The sequence below is a fragment of the Labrus mixtus genome, chromosome 11 (genome assembly GCF_963584025.1).
Source record: "Labrus mixtus chromosome 11, fLabMix1.1, whole genome shotgun sequence".
NCBI classification, from domain to species: Eukaryota; Metazoa; Chordata; class Actinopteri; order Labriformes; family Labridae; genus Labrus; species Labrus mixtus.
In genome coordinates, this window is record NC_083622.1 from 17,203,946 (window position 1) to 17,224,374 (window position 20,429).

Here is a 20,429-nt window from a genome sequence, read left to right on the forward strand (position 1 = left end):
AAAGTCCCGAGTGGGTTGATGGTGAGAACGCAGCAGGATATTCTCCGGGATTCAGCTCAAGCCAATAGGAAGATAACGAGGTTTATGTAGCCTGCTGTGACTGCTGCACGGTGTATAAAGTGTCTGCACGGCTGCATTAAGTTGTTCTCCACTCTTTTGTGGATGTTGTCATTCCGCTGGACCACACATAGCATCGATATAAAGGCAAATATTCTCATTATAGCGTGTAGCAGGCAGACCCTGTTGCTTCGTCCGCTACTTCCTCTTTGTTTTTTTTACGTCACGTCGTACCTCGGGAGACCCCCCCCCCCCCCCCCTCCCGTCTGACAGGGAAAGTCTCCAGCTGTGATATATAGACTATGTAGTGGAAGACGGGAAAGATGACAGACATGTAGGCCTATGCAAGAGTTGTTCAGGGAGCCTCCGTGTGTCTTAATATCACAACAACAGTAACTCATCCAGGACATCCATCACTGCTTTGATAAAACATCACAACACACAGGATTTTAAACAGCCAGTTTTGTATTTAATGAACTTACAATCGAGTCTGTACCATTCATTGAAAATCATACAAAGGCTTCTGTTGAAAAGAGTGCATACAATATTCATAGATAACAGGCTGTATAAATCGAGCCATTAAGAGCTCCAGATTACAAGCACTTTGATTAATTCATGGCTGTAAAGAAAATGTAATCTTTTCCCCTCGTAAACAATCTATGTGTGGCTCATAAGCCTTAACAGCGAGTGCATATGTCCTGTCTGTGCAGCAGTAAAAAAAAACGTAGATATCAAAGTGAAGTATGCCTGCATTCACCGTACACCTAGTTTGTTGCACCATAACATAAAGGACGGAAACTATCTACATTCAACTCAAGGGCTTCTATTTTATGAGAAAGTTGGAAGTCTGCGCTGCATTTTCAGTGAGAATCAAGTCTCAAAGATGATGAAACATCCTTCACAACTATCTATTAGTGTGTGACTCCAGATCTGACCTACCTACAAATGAACAGCTGGTGATGTTTACACCGACTGTTTCTCAGGGCTTATGCTAGGGGTTGTATTAAAAATACATGTATTTTTTTCAGAGCTGGTATTTTTAATTTAACTTAAATAGAAGTAGTGTAACCTTTTACATGTAAATAAAGTGAAGTTTTATTATTGCACGGTGCTTTTTGTCGTTTTGCGACGCTGCATCAAGTTAGTTTTTTCTTCCTTCAGGCCTTCCTTCTAATTTCTACCCCTTTATTAAAGTGCTTCTGGTAAAAAAAAAGAAAAGTTTTTCTATCAAATTTAAAACTTAAAACACAGACACCAGATTTGGTTGTATAAGGCCACATGACCAGTGCAATTGTCAGAGGTGTTGCACCCATCCATACAGTATTACTGTACATGGAGGTAGTGTGTGCACGTAAATAAAGTCAACTCCTCTATCATCTAAGAGTTACTGTGCACACTGTCTCATAAAAACCGTCTACTTTGGGGCCACCCATGGCACACAGGTGTAAGGTGTTTATTGGCAGACGACCAAAGTTTAACCCCTTCCCCACTTTCAGGTCCCCCACCCTTTCAAAAATCCTCTCCCCTTCCTTACTGTCTAACTTGGCCAGCGTGAGGTGGTAGCGTGGGTTGAAGGAGTCCCTGTGGAGCAGGCCCTCCTTCTTGTAGGCCTCCTGCATGCCGCTGTTAAGCTGCTGGAGGAGGAGCTGAGGCTGGGGGCTCAGGTACAGCACCCTCCCGTTGAAGTGTTTCAGCTTCACGGGAAAGGTCAGAGCAACGGGAGGGTTACGATCCAGATGAGCAAACTGTCGGAGGATTTCCCCGGCAGCGGCCACCTCAGCAGGGCCGGGCAGCACCAGCAGGCACAGGGTGACATGGAGGCTGGAGGCGATCTGCCAGTGAGAAGCAGAGGAGGGGAGGAGGGAGGTCAGCTCCTCCTGCAGCTGCTGGAAACCGGAGAGGACAGCGGGAGTGTTGGCTCTGAAGGTGATGAAGTGTGTGGGTTGTTTTTTAGGGGGGCGACCACCACGCTTGTCCTCCCTCTGCTCCAGAGGTGCTGATGGATTCTGGTTGATGTTGAGAGCTTCAAGATGACTCTGTGTTGAAAAGAGCGCAAACACATGTTGAATCGGCTTGTTAAACATGAGCTAAACAAAAATCGCATCGCTGACAGTCATTAGTCTACCCACCGAGGTATCGTCCTTTCCTTCCCAGCTCTCTGGCCATTCTGCCGAAGCCTCCTCCTTTGCCTCCTCTTTTACACTTTCTCCTTCTTCCAGGGATGAGGAACTTTCGTCTGTGGAAGTCTCAGGTCTAAAATCAAAACAGCTGAGTTAAATCACTAAAGTGGGAGAAGTGTAAGGTTGATTCCAATGTCAGACAACAAACATTTTGGTGCAAGTCCTAACGACAAACATTTAAGTGTTTACAAAATAGATAAAATGTTATGACTTAAGAACTTAGTAGAAAAAAGTCCTTGTTTTATTCAGTAATTAGTATGTTAGTTATGCATGTTTTGTAAGTATTGTTATATATGTCTAATCACTTACACTTAAAACAGCCTGCATACTATGGGTGTAGATGCATTGTCCTGGGTTTTGCAGGTTAAGCAGATACTGGGTGATTGTGGTTTGTTGTAACATTCACTAAAGAATGAAGCTGTACAGTTACAGTAACACATGAATCACACAACAGGAGCCAGTGGATTCAGTTAGTGATGTAACTATTCATCAATTGACCATTTTCTCAAGCCTCTTGGAATTCAGCTCAGCTTAAGATTTTCAGTTTAGTTTAATTTAAGGCAACGTGGAGCATCATCTACTCGTTTGAAAAGTTGGACTGGGCAAATGTTTTAGAAAATAACTTATCTCTTTAAGAGATTATCAAAAAAAAACTTCACTAAACTAAACGCGCTCAAACTCCTGTCTCACTTTAATGTTAAATTTGCTTATAACAAACAGTGAGAAGAACATGTAGGCACTGAAAACTATATTGTGTTCTCTGCAGCTGTTGTTGTCTATCAGTTTAAGTAAATGTATAAACGAACATGCAGACCTTTTATCAGCCTCCTCCGTAACACATGCTCCTTGTGTTTCCTGTTGTTCTTGAGAAGTGTCTTTTCGACACTGAGGAGATGCTGCTGCTGTTGAGTCAGCGGTGTAAATATTCATCTCCCTCTGCTTCTCCTCTTCCAGATGTGTGTCCTCGGTATGAATACACTCGTCTGTTTCACTCTCTTCCTGCCCACAGGCAGCAGGTGGCTGCTCTTCTGTTGTTTTGAGGAGCTCTTGTTGTTCTTCCTGGTTTTCTGTGTTAATTTCTAGTAAAACAAATGGTTATATTTCATCAGGTTACACTCTTTAATGTGTACTGGCTCTTTGCAAATGTTCAGAGTTTTAGCATAAATGGGTCTTCTTTTACCCTTTACTTCCTCGTCCCCTCCAAAGGGGGGAGCCAGAGATTGACCGGTGGATCCAAACACCCTGTCAGTCCGTGTGTGGCGATCCCACACACGGTACCCTCTGTAGGTGAAGTACTGGATCCTGTGTCTGGGGAGGGCCAGATCAGTAGTGTAATCACAGTCACAGGGATTGGTGTCCCAGTTGAAGTCACAGAAGGGACGCTCCAGCACACCCAGGAAGCGATCCACATACCCAACCACAAACTCTGATGCATCTGCTGTGGGGTCCCAAAGGATCCGGGAAATAACGTCATCTGCTGTACGCATACGAGGCTTTTTGTTCACTTCTGTGTGAGGATTTTATGAAAAAATGTTTTTGACAGATTAATATGGGGAAAAAGTGAGTCATGATCAAATAAAGTCTGACTGGCGGCGTGACAGTGTGATGTCATTAGCACATGATATAAGACAAGACATGAGCCGACCTTTTGCCTCATATGTGGCCTTTTTTGGTTTGTTCACTCTCTGCTTGTGTTTTTCTGCTTTTTCTTGATCTGGTTTGTCATCCTGGTCAGGAGCTGCAGCCCCTGAATCATCTATTGAGGGGACACTGAGAAAATGAAATTATGTTAAAATACATAAAACAAACGGAAAAACATCAGACAAGTCTTAATCCAGTATAACACTGATTCATGTAACAGTAATGAACTTTGTGCAGCATCTGTATTTAGTTAAGTATCCTTGTCTGTCTGGTGAGTAATATAAACAATTAATGACATCAACTAGAATAAAGTCACACAATATACTTCAAATCTATGTGTAATCAATACTCACAGGCTCACATGTACAATGACACAGTTACTGCGGCTGAAACAGCCTGTTTTTTTTGCCCCTGAAACTCATTTTAATTCAGAATGAGGATTATGTATTTTTTCCACTTGCAGCCACAAACAAGATTTAGATGTACATTCTATAAATTCCAAAGTATACTTTTTAATGATAAGCTAAAATTTTTTTTTTTTAAATGAAGCCAACCTTTAACATCAAGGACGACTTCTTTGAGAGTGCAAGAGTTATTTGCAAACTCATTTAATGTCGCTTTTACTAACTAGAAGTTATGCACACTTTAAGAATCTAACTAAGAAATTGAAAGTTACTCTACATCCTGTTGGTGAGTTTGCTGAACAAGATAAGGTGAGCAGACCTGTGAGACATACGACATCTGTGTCCAAAGTGACACTTTCCCATCAGGAAAAAGCGACACACATCGACTCCACTCGGATTCTGTCCTGCTGACTCTGTGGGTGAAAGAGAAAGACTGAAAGTGAGCAAGGCAGATGTTTAATTAAAGTACAACGTAAACACTTAATAAAACTGAACACCCCTGGATTTCGATTACATCAAAGAAACAGAGAAATGGCTTTTTACATGGTCATTCAACAGGTGAATAAATATTTGTGATGCCTGCCACTTAATTATTTTCCAGTTTTCTTTTTTAATGCCTTTATTGTAGAGATAGGACAGTGGATAGAGTTGGAAACCAGGGACAGAATGACATGTGGGAAAGGAGCCACGGGTCGGAATCAAACCCCGGGCCGCTGGCTTGGAGCACCGCAGCCTGGACATGGACTGCACACATTAACCACAAGACTAACAGCGCCCCCTTTTCTTGTATACTAAAGGTTTCTTTCTGATAAAAGGACTACAGGTTCAACAAGCCTCCACAGGAACACAGGCCAGTTTATATCAGTTTATAACACTGACAGTACTCACACCTCTCTGGCAGGTTGTTTCTGAACAGAGTGCTCACTTCAATTAAGCAAGCCAGGTTAAAAATGAAAATAAAAATAGGAGTTAAACATTTCAATTCATATTGCGCCTTAAACCTGAATATTATCTGTGTATCCTCTGTGTCTTAATTGGCCAATGATACATTAGAATTGGTATTTTGAGAAATGTAAACAGCATGCTGTTGACATTCTTTGCTTCTTTTCTGCCAATGTATGTGTTGTACTTAGTATAACTTACTGTAGTATCCTGAAATTGACTCGTATAGATAATTCTGACTTATTCACATTAATGTTTATAAAATGCAAATGTATGAAATGTCTGAAAAATACACTGAATAATGAAGACCATCGCCTTATTGGATGGATATTGCTAAAACTCAGAATGCCAGAAAAACTCCAAAAAAATATTCTTTGGTGATTTTTATATTAACCAGGTTTGATACTGCAATCAAAATCGTTGATATAGTGCTGAATAACTCCCAAGAGGACGCTGACTCTGGGAATAACAAATTTGTACAACCCTTGACTTCCTCTCCATTACACTTCACGGGAGTATAAACCCTGTAACAGGTGGGAATGACTTTCTCCATAGGGACTCAAATGTCAGCCAAGTTTGTTGGGAAGCGGTTGTCTGTAAAGTTGAACACACACCACCAGCCCTGTAATGCTGTTTCCAGATAGTAGAACTGAAAGTGACTCATGACCAAAGACCATGACCATTATCCTTCAATTATTTGCTGCCTTATCTCCCTTCCCACTGAGAGAGCACCGGCTTGCACCGGTTGATACGGGGCACAGGAAAACATGAGCAAACTCTTGTTGAATGTTTCCAGGCATCTGATCTCAGAGCAAGTAATCGGGTAAAGTAATAATTAAGAATTTCCTCTGAAAGTTTATCTGGATTTGAGCCCAGTGAAACAAGTCGATGTAGATCCAGTCAGATAGGCGTAAGTCTTCCGGAGGTCATAACTAATACTTCTTCTGGCTTATGACTCACTTCCCAACAATGGAGATTTGTCCAGTACAGCAACCCAGCATGAAGTGTTAAAGGATGGCAGACTTAAAGTGGTCAACTAGCATGTTGGAGATCCCCCTTCAGCTTCAGCTCAGCCACATGATAAGATAAAAGTTACCAGAACTCATTTGCTCTCACTAACACGGAAATGAGTCACAGACGGAGAAGTCAACTACAAAGAAAAGATTCAGACAAATCCCAGTGATATGACTTCAAAACATTCATATAAAGTAGGCTAAATAATGATAGGCTACTTTATATGGACTCATCATATTAATTACTAAACGTATTTGGAGAACCAAAACAGATACCAATTATCATTCAAACAGAAATAGGTTGATTTACCTGCTGAGGAATTGGGGACAGAGTCAGAGGGGACCCCCACCTGCTCTGTGACTGACCCACCATCCCTCTGATCCGCCGCTTCAGCTGGGGGCATCTCCAATCCGTCCTCCGATGCCATACCGAAGTCTAATAAAGTTTGCTGTGTCACGGTAATGTTTACCTCTAAACCCTTAGCTTTGAACTGACACAAAGACAAATAATGACCGGACACTCCTCAAACAGGAAAATTGAGTTCATATCACTTCAGCTAATACGGAAGTGGTTTGTTAGAGGGTTCTTTTTAAATATTGCAAACCTTTTTGATTTCAAACACTAAAATAAATCACCTATTCAATGTTTTTTTTTTTTTTGGCTTTAACACTTATTTGGAAAATATTTATCATATATTCAGCACACCAACCAGAAAAGTAAACGACGCTCGCTTTAAATCAACCTTTGACCCAGAGTTTGTTGTCTCGTGGGGAACCCTGGGTAATGAAGTTTTCTATTTGAGTTTCGTATTTTACCTTCCTGGTTACATTTAAGAAAGCACTTGTTCGAGAAAATGAATGAGTTGATTGCTGGTTTTCGTGTTTTTTTAAACAATACGCCGTATATTTGTGAGTTAAGGGTTAAAGTTTGAGGAAAAGAGACGTCGTGAACTACCACGCGTCATTTCAGCTGGAGCGCGTGACTCCACGTCATGTGACACGCTGTGTTATTGTCAGCTAGCAGCTGCACGGATGGAAAATAGATCAAGGAAAAGTGTAGAAAACACAATTCTGACTTGCTGAGAATTGTGTATTTCTGAAAAACGGACTGTATCAAGAATCGAGTTTGTTTTGAATCCTTATTTTTTTATGCTGCTATTTATGTAAAGCCTGTTTGGATGTTGCGACAAATGAATGCCACTTTGTGAAGTAGCATTGAGTACCAGTCATTTGTTGAACTTGGCTCAGTGCTGAAGGTAAGAATAACTTATACAATATATAAAATGCTGTAAATGTAATAAACACTGTGTAATGCACTGCTTGTTACTGTCCATGTCTGAGTCAAACTGCAGCGTTCAGCACAGCAAACAGGGATTAACTTGTTGTTTTGTTTCTCCAGATGAACGCTCTTGTTGCTCTCTGTCATTTCTGTGAGCTCCATGGCCCTCGGACATTGTTTTGCACAGAGGCACTGCATCCTCCATCCCCATCTCCTTCATCCCAGACAGGTGTCCCTGTGCCTGGGGACAGGGACCGAGATGGTGACCGGGAAGGCGAAGGGCTTACTATGAGGGCTAACAGCTCAGCCACCCAGAGAGGAGAGATGTGTGATGTGAGTGGAGGGTGACAGTAGGAGGATAGCATGTCAACTTAATGTGAAGTCATCAGAAAAATGCACCATTCTCTAAACCCATCTTCAACATTGAAACTTTTTATTACACAGAAGAGTATTGTCTTATCTGTTATAATTGAGTTTGCCTCCTCCTTTTGCCCCGTAGGGATGCCGATCTCTGCCTGCATCTCACCCAGGCTTTGTAAGCATAGATGATGAAACAGGAATACGTTTCCTGAGCCACCAGCATCCCAGACAGCCGCAGCTTTTCAGTGTGGTCCGGCAGGCGTGCGTACGCAGCCTCAGCTGTGAGGTAAACAGTGACGTACGTCTGCATGTATTGTGTTGGAGTCACAGATCTCATTGCATAAAATAAATGCAACCTATTGTTTTTTTTTTTTTTCATTTTTAGTTGCAGCAAAAGCTTCTACCTTTTGTTTCTGTTTTTCTGCTTCATCAGGTGTGCCCTGGACGTGAAGGGCCCATTTTCTTTGGAGATGAGCAGCACGGTTTTGTGTTCTCACACACCTTCTTTATCAAAGACAGCCTGGCCAGGGGCTTCCAGCGCTGGTACAGTATAGTTATGGTAGCAATGGACAGAATCTACCTCATCAACTCCTGGCCCTTCCTGTTACGCCACCTTAGACTCACCATACAGAGCCTACAAAGCACAGCCCTCAAGGTAGAGAACACACATGATTCATGCCTTTATATAGCTTACTTAAATAGAAATGTGAGGATGTTTTTTTTTTTGTAGTTTTATGCATGTTTTTATTAAGGATCACTTAATGTCTTGTCCCTGTGATCTCCATCAGGTGTTTGACAGTGAACAAGGAGTGTGTCCCCAGCGAGCAGTGAGAATGAACAGCGTCTTCTCGCCTGCTGTGTTCCCTCATCAGAGGAGTGGAAATGCAGCCAGATCACTGACCTCTTTAACCCAGCATCCCAACCTCTGGGCCAGTCTGCACTCCTCCTTTAGCTGGTGAGCTGATAAACTGTCTGCAGTCCTGCAATAACATACATGCAGTTGTCTTTTTTTCCAAAGCTCACTATGAAATGCTAATTTGTGTTATCATAATGACTCCAGGTTGCTGAAGGCCTGTGGAAGTCGTCTGACAGAGAAGCTGCTGGAGGGGGCTCCCACAGAGGACACACTGGTGCTCATAGAGAGGCAGACAGGTAATGCAAACTTTGGTAAACTAACGCCTAGAGGTGGGGGGATTAATCAATACAATATATTATCGCAATATTTTGTGTGCCGATATTATATCGTCTCATGGCCGCCAAGTATTGATATTTCAATTATATTAATAGCAATTGTTCCTTTACATTTTTGAATTTTTGAAGGGGTTGCACAATTTGAATAAGTTGCATTGTTAAACATTTCTGCACTTGTACAGTCGTCTGTACATGTTTGTGTTCAGTTCGATTAGACTGAAATACCAACAGTTCAGATTGTGAGGTGCTTGCAGCCTTTTACATGGTTGCAATTCTCAGCATATCGTAAAATGTTTAAATTCGCAATAATACCGTATCGTGACTCAGGTGTTGTGATAATATAGCATGGGGCCTCGGGCGATTCCCACCTCTACTAACACCTGTTCAAGCATGTGACAAGGTAAAAACATACAATGAACTGTTGTCAAAATTAGAGGTTATTTTAGGATCAGACATTTAGTGGTGCTCAGCGCCTAAAAAATGTGACATACAGTATAAAGTTCCATTTAAGTGTTCAATCCTCCTGCTAAATAACACATTTTCTATCTATAAGAGTTCTTCACTAGTTACTCAAAAACATTATTTTTTATTATAATATATGTTTTTTTTAAGTATTTATATTTTTTAACTTATTTTTTTCTATTGCTTGTTTTTTTAATGTTCAGAACATTAATGTGAAGAGTGTGTAAGTAGGATTATTGCAGAATGATGATGTCAAATCATTGAGTAATCATGTTTAATAATTGTGATTTCTATATTAATCAAAATCATCGTCATTATGATTTCTGCCATAATCGAGCCGCCCTACTGTCTACTGCACATGACACAGACATTTGAAGCCATGCAGGTGGTGGTTTCAAGTATACCAGTATAAATGTCAATCATTGTGAATCGTTTTTCTTTTGTTAGAAAGTTGCTGTCTCAATTGCAAAGTGATATCGGTGTTCAATTGGTCCTCGATCAACACAGAAAATGTATTTTTTCTTTCCAGCTTAAAAACATATTTTACACCTGCTTTCATGACTGTAATCTGCTCTTTTTACCTCTAAAAACAAAACAGTATCAGTCGGGCTCTAGAAAACGTATATTCTGTCTCTTAAAAGAGATCATAAATGGTCACAATATCTCCCGATACTCAAAGACTGGAAACAGAAACAGATATTAAACAAGTACGGGCTCAGTGACCCCAAACTTGAAATCCAAAAAGGAAACAGAAAATCATGGCAACAAAAAAGAAAGAATAAATTGTAAGGTTCAACGGGTGAGGCTGAGACAGAAATGCTCCTCCTCCAATAAAGTTCAACTTTAAGTGATATAAGCCAAATGTATTTTGCAAGTTGACCTCTCTTAATTAAGGTTTGTAGGAGCTTAGCGACCTCACGCAGCTAAAAATAGCTTTAGGGGTGGCAGACGGGGCATTGCTGCCCAAATCTGATCATCACACAGACCCACACACAAGCCTTCCAGGCAACACACACTATGGTGATATTTATATCATAGATCATGTTCTCATGATCTTATTATCTGATCATTGATTAGTTTTATGCTTTTGGCAAACATTCTTACTTCATCCCAGTTAAGCGTCTGAATGGAATCATATGGAATTGATTTGAATGGACTTGAATTGAGTTGACTGTTAGCTTCAGTAACCTGAGTAATGCTCCAACATGTTTTGGCCTCCTTATGGCTGACATCATCGGATGTCATGTGTTTGCACAATGTGTCGTAGATTTATCATCAGTCTGAAAAGTCTCCTGTGAAATTCTGATTCACTGGGTCAGTCAGTGAGAGACAGAAAACCAGTGATTCACTAAACCACTGTATTCACATACGCTGCCTTTCCAGAAAGTGTTTACACAATTTTTAGTCAAGATTTAGAAAGTGATTAAAAGATTTACAGAGATGTGCCCCAGTACAACACAGCTCTTACATTGTGGAATTTTAATCTCCTGTTCACTCATGTTAATATTGTAGAGGAATCAGTTTGATTTCTGTTGCACTTTACCAAATCCCTGTTACAAAGGGATAAATAAATACACATGAATTACAAGATCTGATGAAATCATTTTTAATAAGCAATATTCAAGCAGTACAAATAAAATAGCCACTTCAAACAACTTGTTTTAAAAGCTGTTGTGGCTTGTCTTTGTGGTCTGACAGGGATTGGAATAAGTCGTAAAAAAGAGGTCAGATGTACACTACTGACTTTGTTGAGGAAATAGCGGATAGCATCACGTTGTGCAGGCTGTAAACAGAGTGTGATATTAAGACAATCTTTCATAATGACAACTTCCTGTGGACTTCCCCGACATTCTGACAGCATTCGGTCATCGTTGTTTTTATTTTTTAAAGCCATTTCTCATTTTTCATCAGAACAAGAGGAGGAAATGAGCTGCTGGGAGGGCGCAGAAGGAGGCGGCCCTAGGCCACAACGGATCCAGTCGGAAAGCGAGCTGGCCCACGACTTCCTGTGTGATGATGGAAAATTGGATGAATTACCAGGACCCAAGTTTTGGTCACTGAGGCATTTGAGACAGGTAAAGATAAGTATGTTTTGAGTTGGTCTTGTGTTTTGCACAATTGTATTAAACTAAAGATGTAAGTTAACAGAAAACACATAAAGATATAGAGATAATAAAAACCCTCCACCTAGTGAGAGCATTACAAAAAACACAAGACTTTATAGCTTTTTGCCACTTAACATATTTCAACTATTACTAAAAAGAATTACTAAGAACTTGCATCTCATCCTGATATTAGCTCATGTTGTGTGTCTGTGAGCCGTTGTACATCACAGTCTGATTGGGTCTGCAGGTCCTCGGGGCGGCCGAGTTTCGTCAGCTTGTGTGGCACGTGCTCATGGGAAATCAGGTCATATGGAGAGGAGCAGACCCCGGGCTCATCCAATCAGCTTTCATAGTGCTCAAGGTACTAACCCTAAATCCCTCTCCGTCTGGTTAGGAAGCATGTTATGTTGTGGGTAAACATGAAAAAGGACAAGTGGTCACACTTCATTAGCTAAGACTTAATTTATAGGTGGTTAAAATAAATGAAGTTTAACACTCTTCTAATGCTGAACAATCACCTTACACAAAACACTTTAAAGCTCCTGTGAGGAACTTTCAGTTTGTGTTGATTTTGGTAACCTGGTGGACAAAGCATTTCCTTTTATCTCTTAGCTGATCTTGTCCTCTGCATGTTTTTTTTAACTAAAAAATGCCTCCTGCTTTCTTTGAACAGTCAAATGCTTCACTCATTGAAACTCTTTGCGGTGAAAACAAAAAAGGCTCTTTAGCTGTTTCATGCAGACACCTACCCCCTAGCAGCGGTTTCAGGCTTTAATAAAAAAATATAAAAACAATCAGTGTTGTTGCTGATGATCTTGTTTGCGTTTGAATGTCGTCTAGAGACATTAGTATTAATTTCAGTCTGTTTCATAACTGGCTAAAAACTCCTCACATGAGCTTTAATGTTGTCAAGGCTGAGAAGCAGGCTTGCCATGTCCACAGTTTTCCTATGAAATTTGGCTACTTTTTAGGTGCTATCAAGGGTAGTTTTTTTTGTCTGCGGGTTGAGTGGACCTATTTTTGATATACATTATTGATGTAAATTATTAATAAAAATAATGATAACAAATAAAGATGTTTGTTAATGGAAAAGTCAACAAACAAGAACACATGGAATATGTCCCACATGAAAATACACAGACACACATTCCCGCTGAGCCCACACACACAGACGCAGCCCTCGCGCTCGCACACAGCCTTGACAGAGGTTTTTATGGGCTTATTTTGATTTCCAGCATTGGGCTGGTTTTATTAGCTGTGGGGCTTTGTTTTGATTGGCCATTGAGCTTGTTTTGTCACACAGATCTGGTAACCCTGCTGAGAAGTACTTTATTTATATACATATAGAAACCGTATCTTTGCTTTTGTTGCCACATTAAGTTTTCGTTACCTCTCAAGTAAAATGTTTTTATTTACTTTCTGAAAGCTCTTCACTATGAGCACCCTGTGTTTTTGTTCATGGTGCACTTCCAAAGCTTGACATTTACTTTGCCTGTACATGCTCATCTCAACTTTGTGTGCAGAAGTCACCAACAAGACAGAACATGTATATGTTTGATCATGTAACATTTTATGATTATTTATCTGTTTTACTGCCAAAGGGTATGTGTAATGTTGCTCACACTTTTGTATATTGTTGATCTTTTTGTGGTTTTAACTGTTCACACTTCCATTGTTCATTACATTGTACGTATTTTTACTTCCTTTGACATTTTGACTCATCGATGTAGAAAAAACAAATGTCTTACTAATAACATAATTTATAAAGCATCCCAGTCCAGTGTGTCAACAGGTCCAGTAAAGTGCTTTCTTTGTTGATAATCTGAGTCTCTCCTTCTTCCATCCAGTCTTTGCTCCCAGTGGGCTGTGTGCGTTCTGTGCCGTACAGTGCTCAGTATGAGGAGGCCTACAAATGCAACTTCCTGGGTCTCAGCACGGATGTGCCCATTCCAGCGCACGTCAGCTCCTCAGGTATAAGACAGTTTGTGAACTCACACTTTGAAAGGTAGCTGTTACATGTTGAGTGTTTGTACTTCCACATCATATTATATTGAATTTGTTTGTCCTTTTTTTTTTAATCCTGTAGAGTTTTCCGTGCTGGTGGATGTCAGTTCAGAGAGAAGCTGCCAGACTTCAGCCCTAGGTGAAGATGACATCTCCTCTCTTTATCAGTTTAGCATCAGCAGTGCCAACACACAGCCCACAGACAGAGGTGAGCACACAGGCCGTGGTTTAAAAATAGCCCCTGTTCAATTGATACAACTTCTAGGGTATAAACACATACAATCAAAATGTGAAGAATGCTTATTGTTGCCAACACAGTTCTGACTCTCTTCATTTTAATCCCAGGATTTATTTTCGACATTTTTAATGATCGTCTGACTCTGAATAAGCATCAAAACACACGTACCTGTAGGGTTGGCCTTAATGTGAGCCAGATTTCTTTTTGATCAAAGTAAGAACAAAAGAGTAGGGAAATGTCCAGACATGTCCTGTACCAAGGATCACAAGAGCTGGTTTCATTTGGAAAACAGATGTTATCTACCCAACTGCCATTTCATCTGTTCAGCTTGCTAATTTTGGATAAAGCCCATGGATAAAAACATAACCCCATATTTGAAAGTACTGTCAGGAAAAATACTATTTGTAATGGTTGCAATGGGGTCAAGAAGTGCCTGGTCAAAGAACTTCCATCAAAAGTACTTGTTTTTGTTGTAGTTGTTATTCTACATGCCTGACAACGTTACTGAAGACTTTTTTTGTTAAAGATATTTAGAACACCAGGAAACAGTTGTTCCTTTCTCTGTTCAAAGCCAGACCCCACTGAGAAGAACAGAAATTTTACCATGGAGGTTGCTCGACTTCATCTGCCTTAGTCGTTCAGTTTTTCGGTGTTAATTGTGTTCGATCAGAGCTTACCCTTTAAAACACCATCATCACACAACAGTCAAACACAGTAGACATGTTCTAGGAGAAACAGTGGAGTTTGTTGGCTTTGAGCAGCAGTGTAACAACTGTCTCTTGCTAAAAAGGATCTTAACCTTTTGCTATTTAAGTTAGCAGGAAACGCTTAAAAGTATTTAATTTAAAACAATAGAAGTATGGCCATTGTGAACTCTCAAACTATCTTTTTTCAGGTCCCACGTTACTGAACAAGCTCGAGGTGGCCCTGTCTAATGAGAACTTGTCTGTGGATGTCGTGTCTCACTGCCTGTTGTGTCTGAAGGAGGAGTGGATGAAGTAAGTACAACTCGTGAATTCTTAAAGAAAACCATCCTGGTTGTTGCAGGATTTCCTCCCCTCACAGCTGATTCTCTTCCTTTCAGTAAGGTCAAAGTGCTGTTCAAGTTCTCCAAAGTGGACGGGCGGGGAAGGGAGGACACCCAGAAGGTTCTGGCCCTCCTCGGGGCAACGGGGCCGGGTGAGGAGGACAACGTCAGGCTACTCAAGTTCTGGATGACCGGACTCAGCAAAACCTACAAGAGTCATCTCATGACGGCCGTGCGAGGAGGGGAAAGGAGCCCCAGCCAGTGATAAAGAGAGAAGGAGAATGTAGTGAGGGGAAAAAGGGGTTGAACAGAGGGGGGGGGGGGGGATTACTAAAGAAGGGAAAATGAAAGCAGGATTTGTTAGATCATCAGTAGATTAATGTATTCGGGACTTTTTTTAGAATGAAAGAGAAACATGAATGGACGTCAGTAATGCTTTGGCTCATTTATTGTTTTTTGTTTTTTTCAAGTAATTTGAAATCTTCTGTTAATAACCTGATTATTCTCCCGCTCAGATTCAGCCAGTGTTTGTCAAAGGGAATTATTGCAGACGGCCTTTAAGACTAATATGTGTATCTTTAACTTATTAAACAGACTTTGCACTTTTTAAACTCTTTTTTGCCGATGTTTTTAAACAAAATAAATGACCGTGAACAGTCACTGGCTTCATTCTCCTTTCACATTCCACACTTGGCTCCATCTTGTGGTGAACAAAAGGAACAAAGAGGGAAAAGGAGTGAACTGGAGGAGCAGATCAACATTTCTCCAACATAAGCTCCCACTCACTTGTTTGAGTGGCCGTCGGCCAAGGAGCCCCAAGTGGTGCAAGACAACACTTTTTTATAAGGTTTCCTTCTGTCCTAAAATGTACAACACAGTTGCATAACAAGGCCTCGTTTCAGTACAGCCGACCACATCAGCAGGATTTGGGCAAGCCAGTCGCACACTGAGCCACTATAAAGCAGAGTTTTTTTTCATACCTAAGATATTTGAGCTTGTTGCTTTGCTGAAGCTTGCAGACTTTAGTCAATAAAATTCTGTAACATACGGCTTTGCTTAAGTTGGGGGGCTGCTTTATTGTCTTGACCCATACGTATTTAGTGATTGAGTAAAAAAAAGGAATTCAAGCTCACTTTGTGCTCCAAATTAACTCTTAGTTCTGAGTCCAGCTTTTCTTGTAATAAAAACGTTACATTGTTAGTGTGCTGCTGAGTCCTCGTAGATTTGACTGTTTTATTGCCATGGTTTTCTAAGTAACTCAAATCTGGATTTCATTTTGCAAGTTGCACAAATAGAAGCACCAACATAATTTGTAGCAGCACCACAAACGAGTTGCATATTTACTCTCCCCAATATGCAAGCAATGTATGAAACAGGAAGACGACATGGTGGCTGGGTATTTATAACTGTCATTAAAACATATAGAGTAGGTGAAGAGGTTTCGAGATGACGATGCCTCTTGAGAGTGTTCATCTTTCGGCTGCTCTCTAGTTTCCTTTTCGTCTGAAGCACAGAGGGGACTTCGGGAAATGGTCTTGCTGCCTTTGGCTTGTGTTCAAAAAAGGATACGTAGAAGAACAATCTGTCTTTGACTTGAAGAAACGACTTTGCTTTCCTTCCCATCATGAGTAATTAACACCTCCCTTCACAGAAAAAAAAATATAATGAGGCTTCACATAACCTGAGGGGAAATCTGATGACAGCTGTGACCAATATTAGATATCACAATCAACACCACCCACCTCTGTGCAGCCCACTTTAACAGTAATGATCACAGAAAGCTGTCACACATGGGATGACTTGCAAGTTCTGACAATGTGGTGTTGCAATCCTGTTTGCTAAGGAATGTGATGTATTTTTAAAAAAGTAAAAGAAAGATCATGTGATCATTAAACAGGATGGATAAAGAGCAGGGGATATGAGGGCGCAGAGGTGTGGGGGAGAGTCCAAATGAAAAACATACGCTCCAACTGCATGACTAAGCCTCCTTGGGCCTGGTTTGCTGGGAGGGAGGGGGGAGGGAGGGAGGGAGGCTGGGGGTAATAAGAGGGAATGTGGGGAGCAAAGGGGGGGGGGAGGGGGTTGGGTCAGTGTATAGTGAGGTAAAACGTGTAGTAGTGGGAGTGGCTGAGACTTAAAGGGAGCAGACAAGCAATCCAGCCCAGCACTTTCACTTTGAGCCGAGTGAGGATACACAGAGTGGCCAGAGGGAGAGATAGAGAGGAAGAGGAGGCCAGAGTCTATCTCGTTCTATCCATTGACCAGCTGCGAGGGAGAGGGGGCGATTCAAATTAGGCTGTTCAGGAAGATTCTAGGTCAGTGGTGAGAGAGAAGGGGAAAGGGAAAGAGATATAGGAACAAACAAAAGGACAAAACAACAAAAGCTTTCACAGGAAAAAGGCTGCAGCCTCTCAGGCTTAAGTGGGAAAATCCAAAGTGAGAGAGCAGGATGGCGTGAGAGGATAAATGAGGCATTTTTGTGGAAAGTACCAAAAGAACTCAAGAGGACGAAGTGCAAAAAGGGATGTCAACAAGAAGACTGAATATCAAGCTATGAAAAGAGGAGACACAGCAGCACACTTTGTGTCAAAGATCTCAAGAAACGACAGAGGAGGAAACTTTGCCTTTCACAGACTGACACAGTCACCCCCGTCTGCAGAGTGATTGCTGTCAACAAGAAGAAATGGAGAAGTGCCCCTTCTTAGAAAGATAAAAAGGATGTCACTGCCAGGTGAGAAACAAAGTTTAGTGCATGGCGAAGCTTTTTGCAAACTTTCTTTGAAAAGTCTCTGTGGGGAATCCTGTGATAGATCGTTCAAGAAAGTAAAAGATGTTTAAAAGCTGAATGAAAACAGATTTTTTTGTCTTGTCATTTAAGCATTTCCTTCGTGTTCTTGTTTAGTCAGAGCTGTTGCAACCACAGGCAAAGTTTCGTGATGGGTTTTTTTTCTGCAGAAATAACCAATTGAAGCAGGATGTGATGTAATGTTTCTTAGTAGGTATGCAATGTGAAAAAAGCTACAGAGAAACCACAGAAAGTTTCCATCAATTAACTGAAAGCATTCTGTCTCTTCTTCTTCTCACTCATGCCTCGAACAGTTTTGCTGTTGCTATCACTCTTGACTGTCCAATGTGGTGGATGTGACTTTGACTGGGAAGGTGTGAAAAACATTAAAGCGACCATCGACTCGAATCCGACTGGATTTGTAAGTTGAGAACCTTTGACGCTTTTTAGGATTGAATGTAGATGGTGTGGTGTTTCTCAGGTGACAATAATCCTCCCTGGTCTGTGGTAATGTTATTGTTCTACTTTATCTTGCCAAATTTCCTTTCCGGAGTGAAAGCTAAAGAGCTCGTCAATTTTAATGAGAATGACCCGCTCTTAGCTGTCAACTGATAACCTGCAAAGTTGTCTGATTAGGTCATTTAAATATAAAGTAAAATATTTTCTTTTCAGTATACTGGTTAAATGATTTGATCATCCGTGGGTTTATTCTGATCTTTTTCTTTGTTTATGTTTTCCTTTCCAGCGGAGAGTATTTCCAAAAGATTACTATGTCGTGCACCACTACACAAGAAGCATGCTGTGTGACACTGATCCGGTGAGTGTGTTATCAGACATGAACAGGGGAAGAGAGGTTTGACACGCAGTAAATGGATATTGAGATCAATTCTAGTTTTGCCCATCATCAGACATTTTGGACATTAACTTCAGCTTCTGCAGCTACTGTGAGAGGTCTTGCATATAATGTGTTTCCTCAAAGATACTCTGCAATGGATTTGGTTTGTGTGCAGGTTTGTCACGTGTGTGTTTTGAACACTTAACTTACCTTGAAGGGTCGTTGTGTTGTCGTACCATTTCTCTGCAGTGCTGTGTGTTCCCTGCTGCAGTTGTGCTCCTGGATTCATGGCATGTGCTCCTCAGAAACCTCTGGGATGAGCACCTAAATCACTCCCTCATCCTCGATCTGAAGCAGACACTGGATAAAATTATAAACAGGAACAAAAATACAGAGGTAGGGATTATTTTCATGTGTATCTCACCCAAATACTTTGCTTTACTCTGTCCGGAAAGTTGCTGAATAAATTAGGGGCCATCTCGGCTTATTTGATGTGTGCTTGCTTTCTGATAGAGAAAGCTTAAATAAGAGCTTCAAATGTGTATTAATTCAGGGTTAAATTAGTTTTGTATTGTATGTTCGAACATATTGTTTGTGAAAGGAACTCATTTGGGTTGTTTTTAATAGTTTGTATAATGTTAGCTTGCTGCCCAGGGAACATGAATGTTGATTAGCTTTGATGCCAACAGTTGTATTTTCCATGGCCCTTGGTAAATTAAAAAAACTAAAACTAAACTAAACTTGTGTCTTTAAAAGCATCTCACCTTCCTTCATAGATCTTCATTTGTGTCTTGTTTCATTGTCCCAGAGATTCCATGAGGAGACAGACCTGGATCATTTCTCCACATTATCTTCCCCTCCTGAAGAACTCCTCAAACTAACGTCAGAACTTTTTACTCGCTGGCTTGACGTTGGGTGCTCATCTGGGATTGAGACGTGCACACTGCCCACTTTGCCCCCCTCGGTCGAGAGGAAGGAATACGGTCCCTCGAGGGCCAGACTCTTGACCACTCGAGCCATCAGCAGCGAGGTGGACGCTCAGCCTGACAGGATGATAGACATTACACAGCTGCCTTCCAGAAGTGGCTCTCCATCCTCCTCATGTTACGCTTCCGTCTGGAGTCCCCTGTTATTCAGACTATACTGGTGGATGTTGCCATAGTTACTAAGAAAAATTATATATTTTTTTGATGATGCACAAAAAAATGCAAAGACATTTCCTGGCACTGAATGTTTGTTTTTCTTATACTTGTGTCTCTGTGTTTGAATGCAGTAAGCTTTTGTTATTTGAAGTGACATGCACAGGTTGCATTTAATGTCCAAAGCTAGTCCACATAACTATTTTCACTGCCCAGAAGTGCTCTGTAACAAATAATATCACACATGTATACCTATAATAGCCATCATCTCTAAAGCTAGCCCCAAGCTAAAGCTAGCTATGCTCTGTATGCTAACAAGAGATAAAGCCAATGCACATATGCCATCGTCTATTGATGTGGAATTCGTCACTGTTTACAATGAGTTGGATGTAAATGTAAGATATGAAAGTCTGTGGGTTTTTATTTTTGTACATAATTCTAAATTAAAGACATTTAGATATACACATTGGTAGTTTTTGGTTGAACTCAGCAGAGCTTAAATTATGGTGGAAAGTACAGCACTTAGGTAGCCTATATTAGGAGCTACTTTTAATAGTTAATGCTATTTAAAATGTGTACAACACTTCATTTCAGATGGATTTTGTTCTTGTATGCCAGCATATCTGCCATGAGATTACAGATAAAATGCATATTAATTAAACTAAATTCTAAATGCCATCTCCTATAACAGTAAAATGTTAACTCATTATTACATCTGCAATATTTTCTATAGAATAATTATAATTCAACAAAAGGGGTTATTGTCA

At 40.7% G+C, this 20,429-nt stretch overlaps 3 protein-coding genes across 4 annotated transcripts; 2 read left to right on the forward strand and 1 right to left on the reverse strand.

The window, feature by feature from the left end:
• Positions 1-1,276: 1,276 nt before the first annotated feature.
• leng9 (leukocyte receptor cluster (LRC) member 9) lies at positions 1,277-6,968 on the reverse strand. Its single transcript, XM_061050357.1, has 7 exons — positions 6,548-6,968; positions 4,602-4,695; positions 3,883-4,007; positions 3,418-3,744; positions 3,052-3,316; positions 2,187-2,310; positions 1,277-2,093 (listed from the first exon to the last, which is right to left on the reverse strand). The coding sequence occupies exons 1-7, from the start codon at positions 6,663-6,665 to the stop codon at positions 1,431-1,433; spliced, it is 1,716 nt and encodes a 571-aa protein (XP_060906340.1). The 5' UTR covers positions 6,666-6,968; the 3' UTR covers positions 1,277-1,430.
• A 247-nt stretch (positions 6,969-7,215) lies between these two features.
• On the forward strand, positions 7,216-15,563 carry flcn (folliculin). 2 transcript variants are annotated; one of them, XM_061050358.1, is made up of 12 exons: positions 7,216-7,493; positions 7,637-7,849; positions 8,016-8,174; positions 8,310-8,531; positions 8,665-8,831; positions 8,937-9,028; positions 11,441-11,604; positions 11,882-11,995; positions 13,482-13,605; positions 13,721-13,846; positions 14,772-14,874; positions 14,961-15,563. In XM_061050358.1, exons 2-12 carry the CDS (start codon positions 7,637-7,639, stop codon positions 15,166-15,168), a joined length of 1,692 nt encoding a protein of 563 aa, XP_060906341.1. In that variant the 5' UTR covers positions 7,216-7,493; the 3' UTR covers positions 15,169-15,563. The 2 variants fall into 2 exon arrangements, with proteins under 2 accessions (XP_060906341.1, XP_060906342.1); XM_061050359.1 differs by having other exon boundaries at positions 7,217-7,493; positions 8,016-8,162.
• Positions 15,564-17,055: 1,492 nt separating this feature from the next.
• Positions 17,056-20,124, forward strand: zgc:174888 (uncharacterized protein LOC558116 homolog). Its single transcript, XM_061050363.1, has 5 exons — positions 17,056-17,634; positions 18,003-18,109; positions 18,434-18,505; positions 18,773-18,919; positions 19,332-20,124. The coding sequence occupies exons 1-5, from the start codon at positions 17,622-17,624 to the stop codon at positions 19,683-19,685; spliced, it is 693 nt and encodes a 230-aa protein (XP_060906346.1). The 5' UTR covers positions 17,056-17,621; the 3' UTR covers positions 19,686-20,124.
• The last annotated feature ends 305 nt before the right edge of the window (positions 20,125-20,429 follow it).

Excerpts from the sequence above, each read along its gene's own strand:
- leng9 (XM_061050357.1), bottom strand. The coding sequence starts at position 6,665 with ATGGCATCGGAGGACGGATTGGAGATGCCCCCAGCTGAAGCGGCGGAT. Across the intron at positions 3,317-3,417 it reads AGGGGACGAGGAAGTAAAGG|AAATTAACACAGAAAACCAG; the intron begins GTAAAAGAAGAC and ends TTGTTTTACTAG. Across the intron at positions 2,094-2,186 it reads AAGGAAAGGACGATACCTCG|AGTCATCTTGAAGCTCTCAA; the intron begins GTGGGTAGACTA and ends TTTTCAACACAG.
- flcn (XM_061050358.1), top strand. The coding sequence starts at position 7,637 with ATGAACGCTCTTGTTGCTCTCTGTCATTTCTGTGAGCTCCATGGCCCT. Across the intron at positions 11,605-11,881 it reads CACTGAGGCATTTGAGACAG|GTCCTCGGGGCGGCCGAGTT; the intron begins GTAAAGATAAGT and ends TTGGGTCTGCAG. Across the intron at positions 13,847-14,771 it reads CACACAGCCCACAGACAGAG|GTCCCACGTTACTGAACAAG; the intron begins GTGAGCACACAG and ends ATCTTTTTTCAG.
- zgc:174888 (XM_061050363.1), top strand. Across the intron at positions 18,110-18,433 it reads ACTCGAATCCGACTGGATTT|CGGAGAGTATTTCCAAAAGA; the intron begins GTAAGTTGAGAA and ends TTTCCTTTCCAG. Across the intron at positions 18,920-19,331 it reads ACAGGAACAAAAATACAGAG|AGATTCCATGAGGAGACAGA; the intron begins GTAGGGATTATT and ends TCATTGTCCCAG.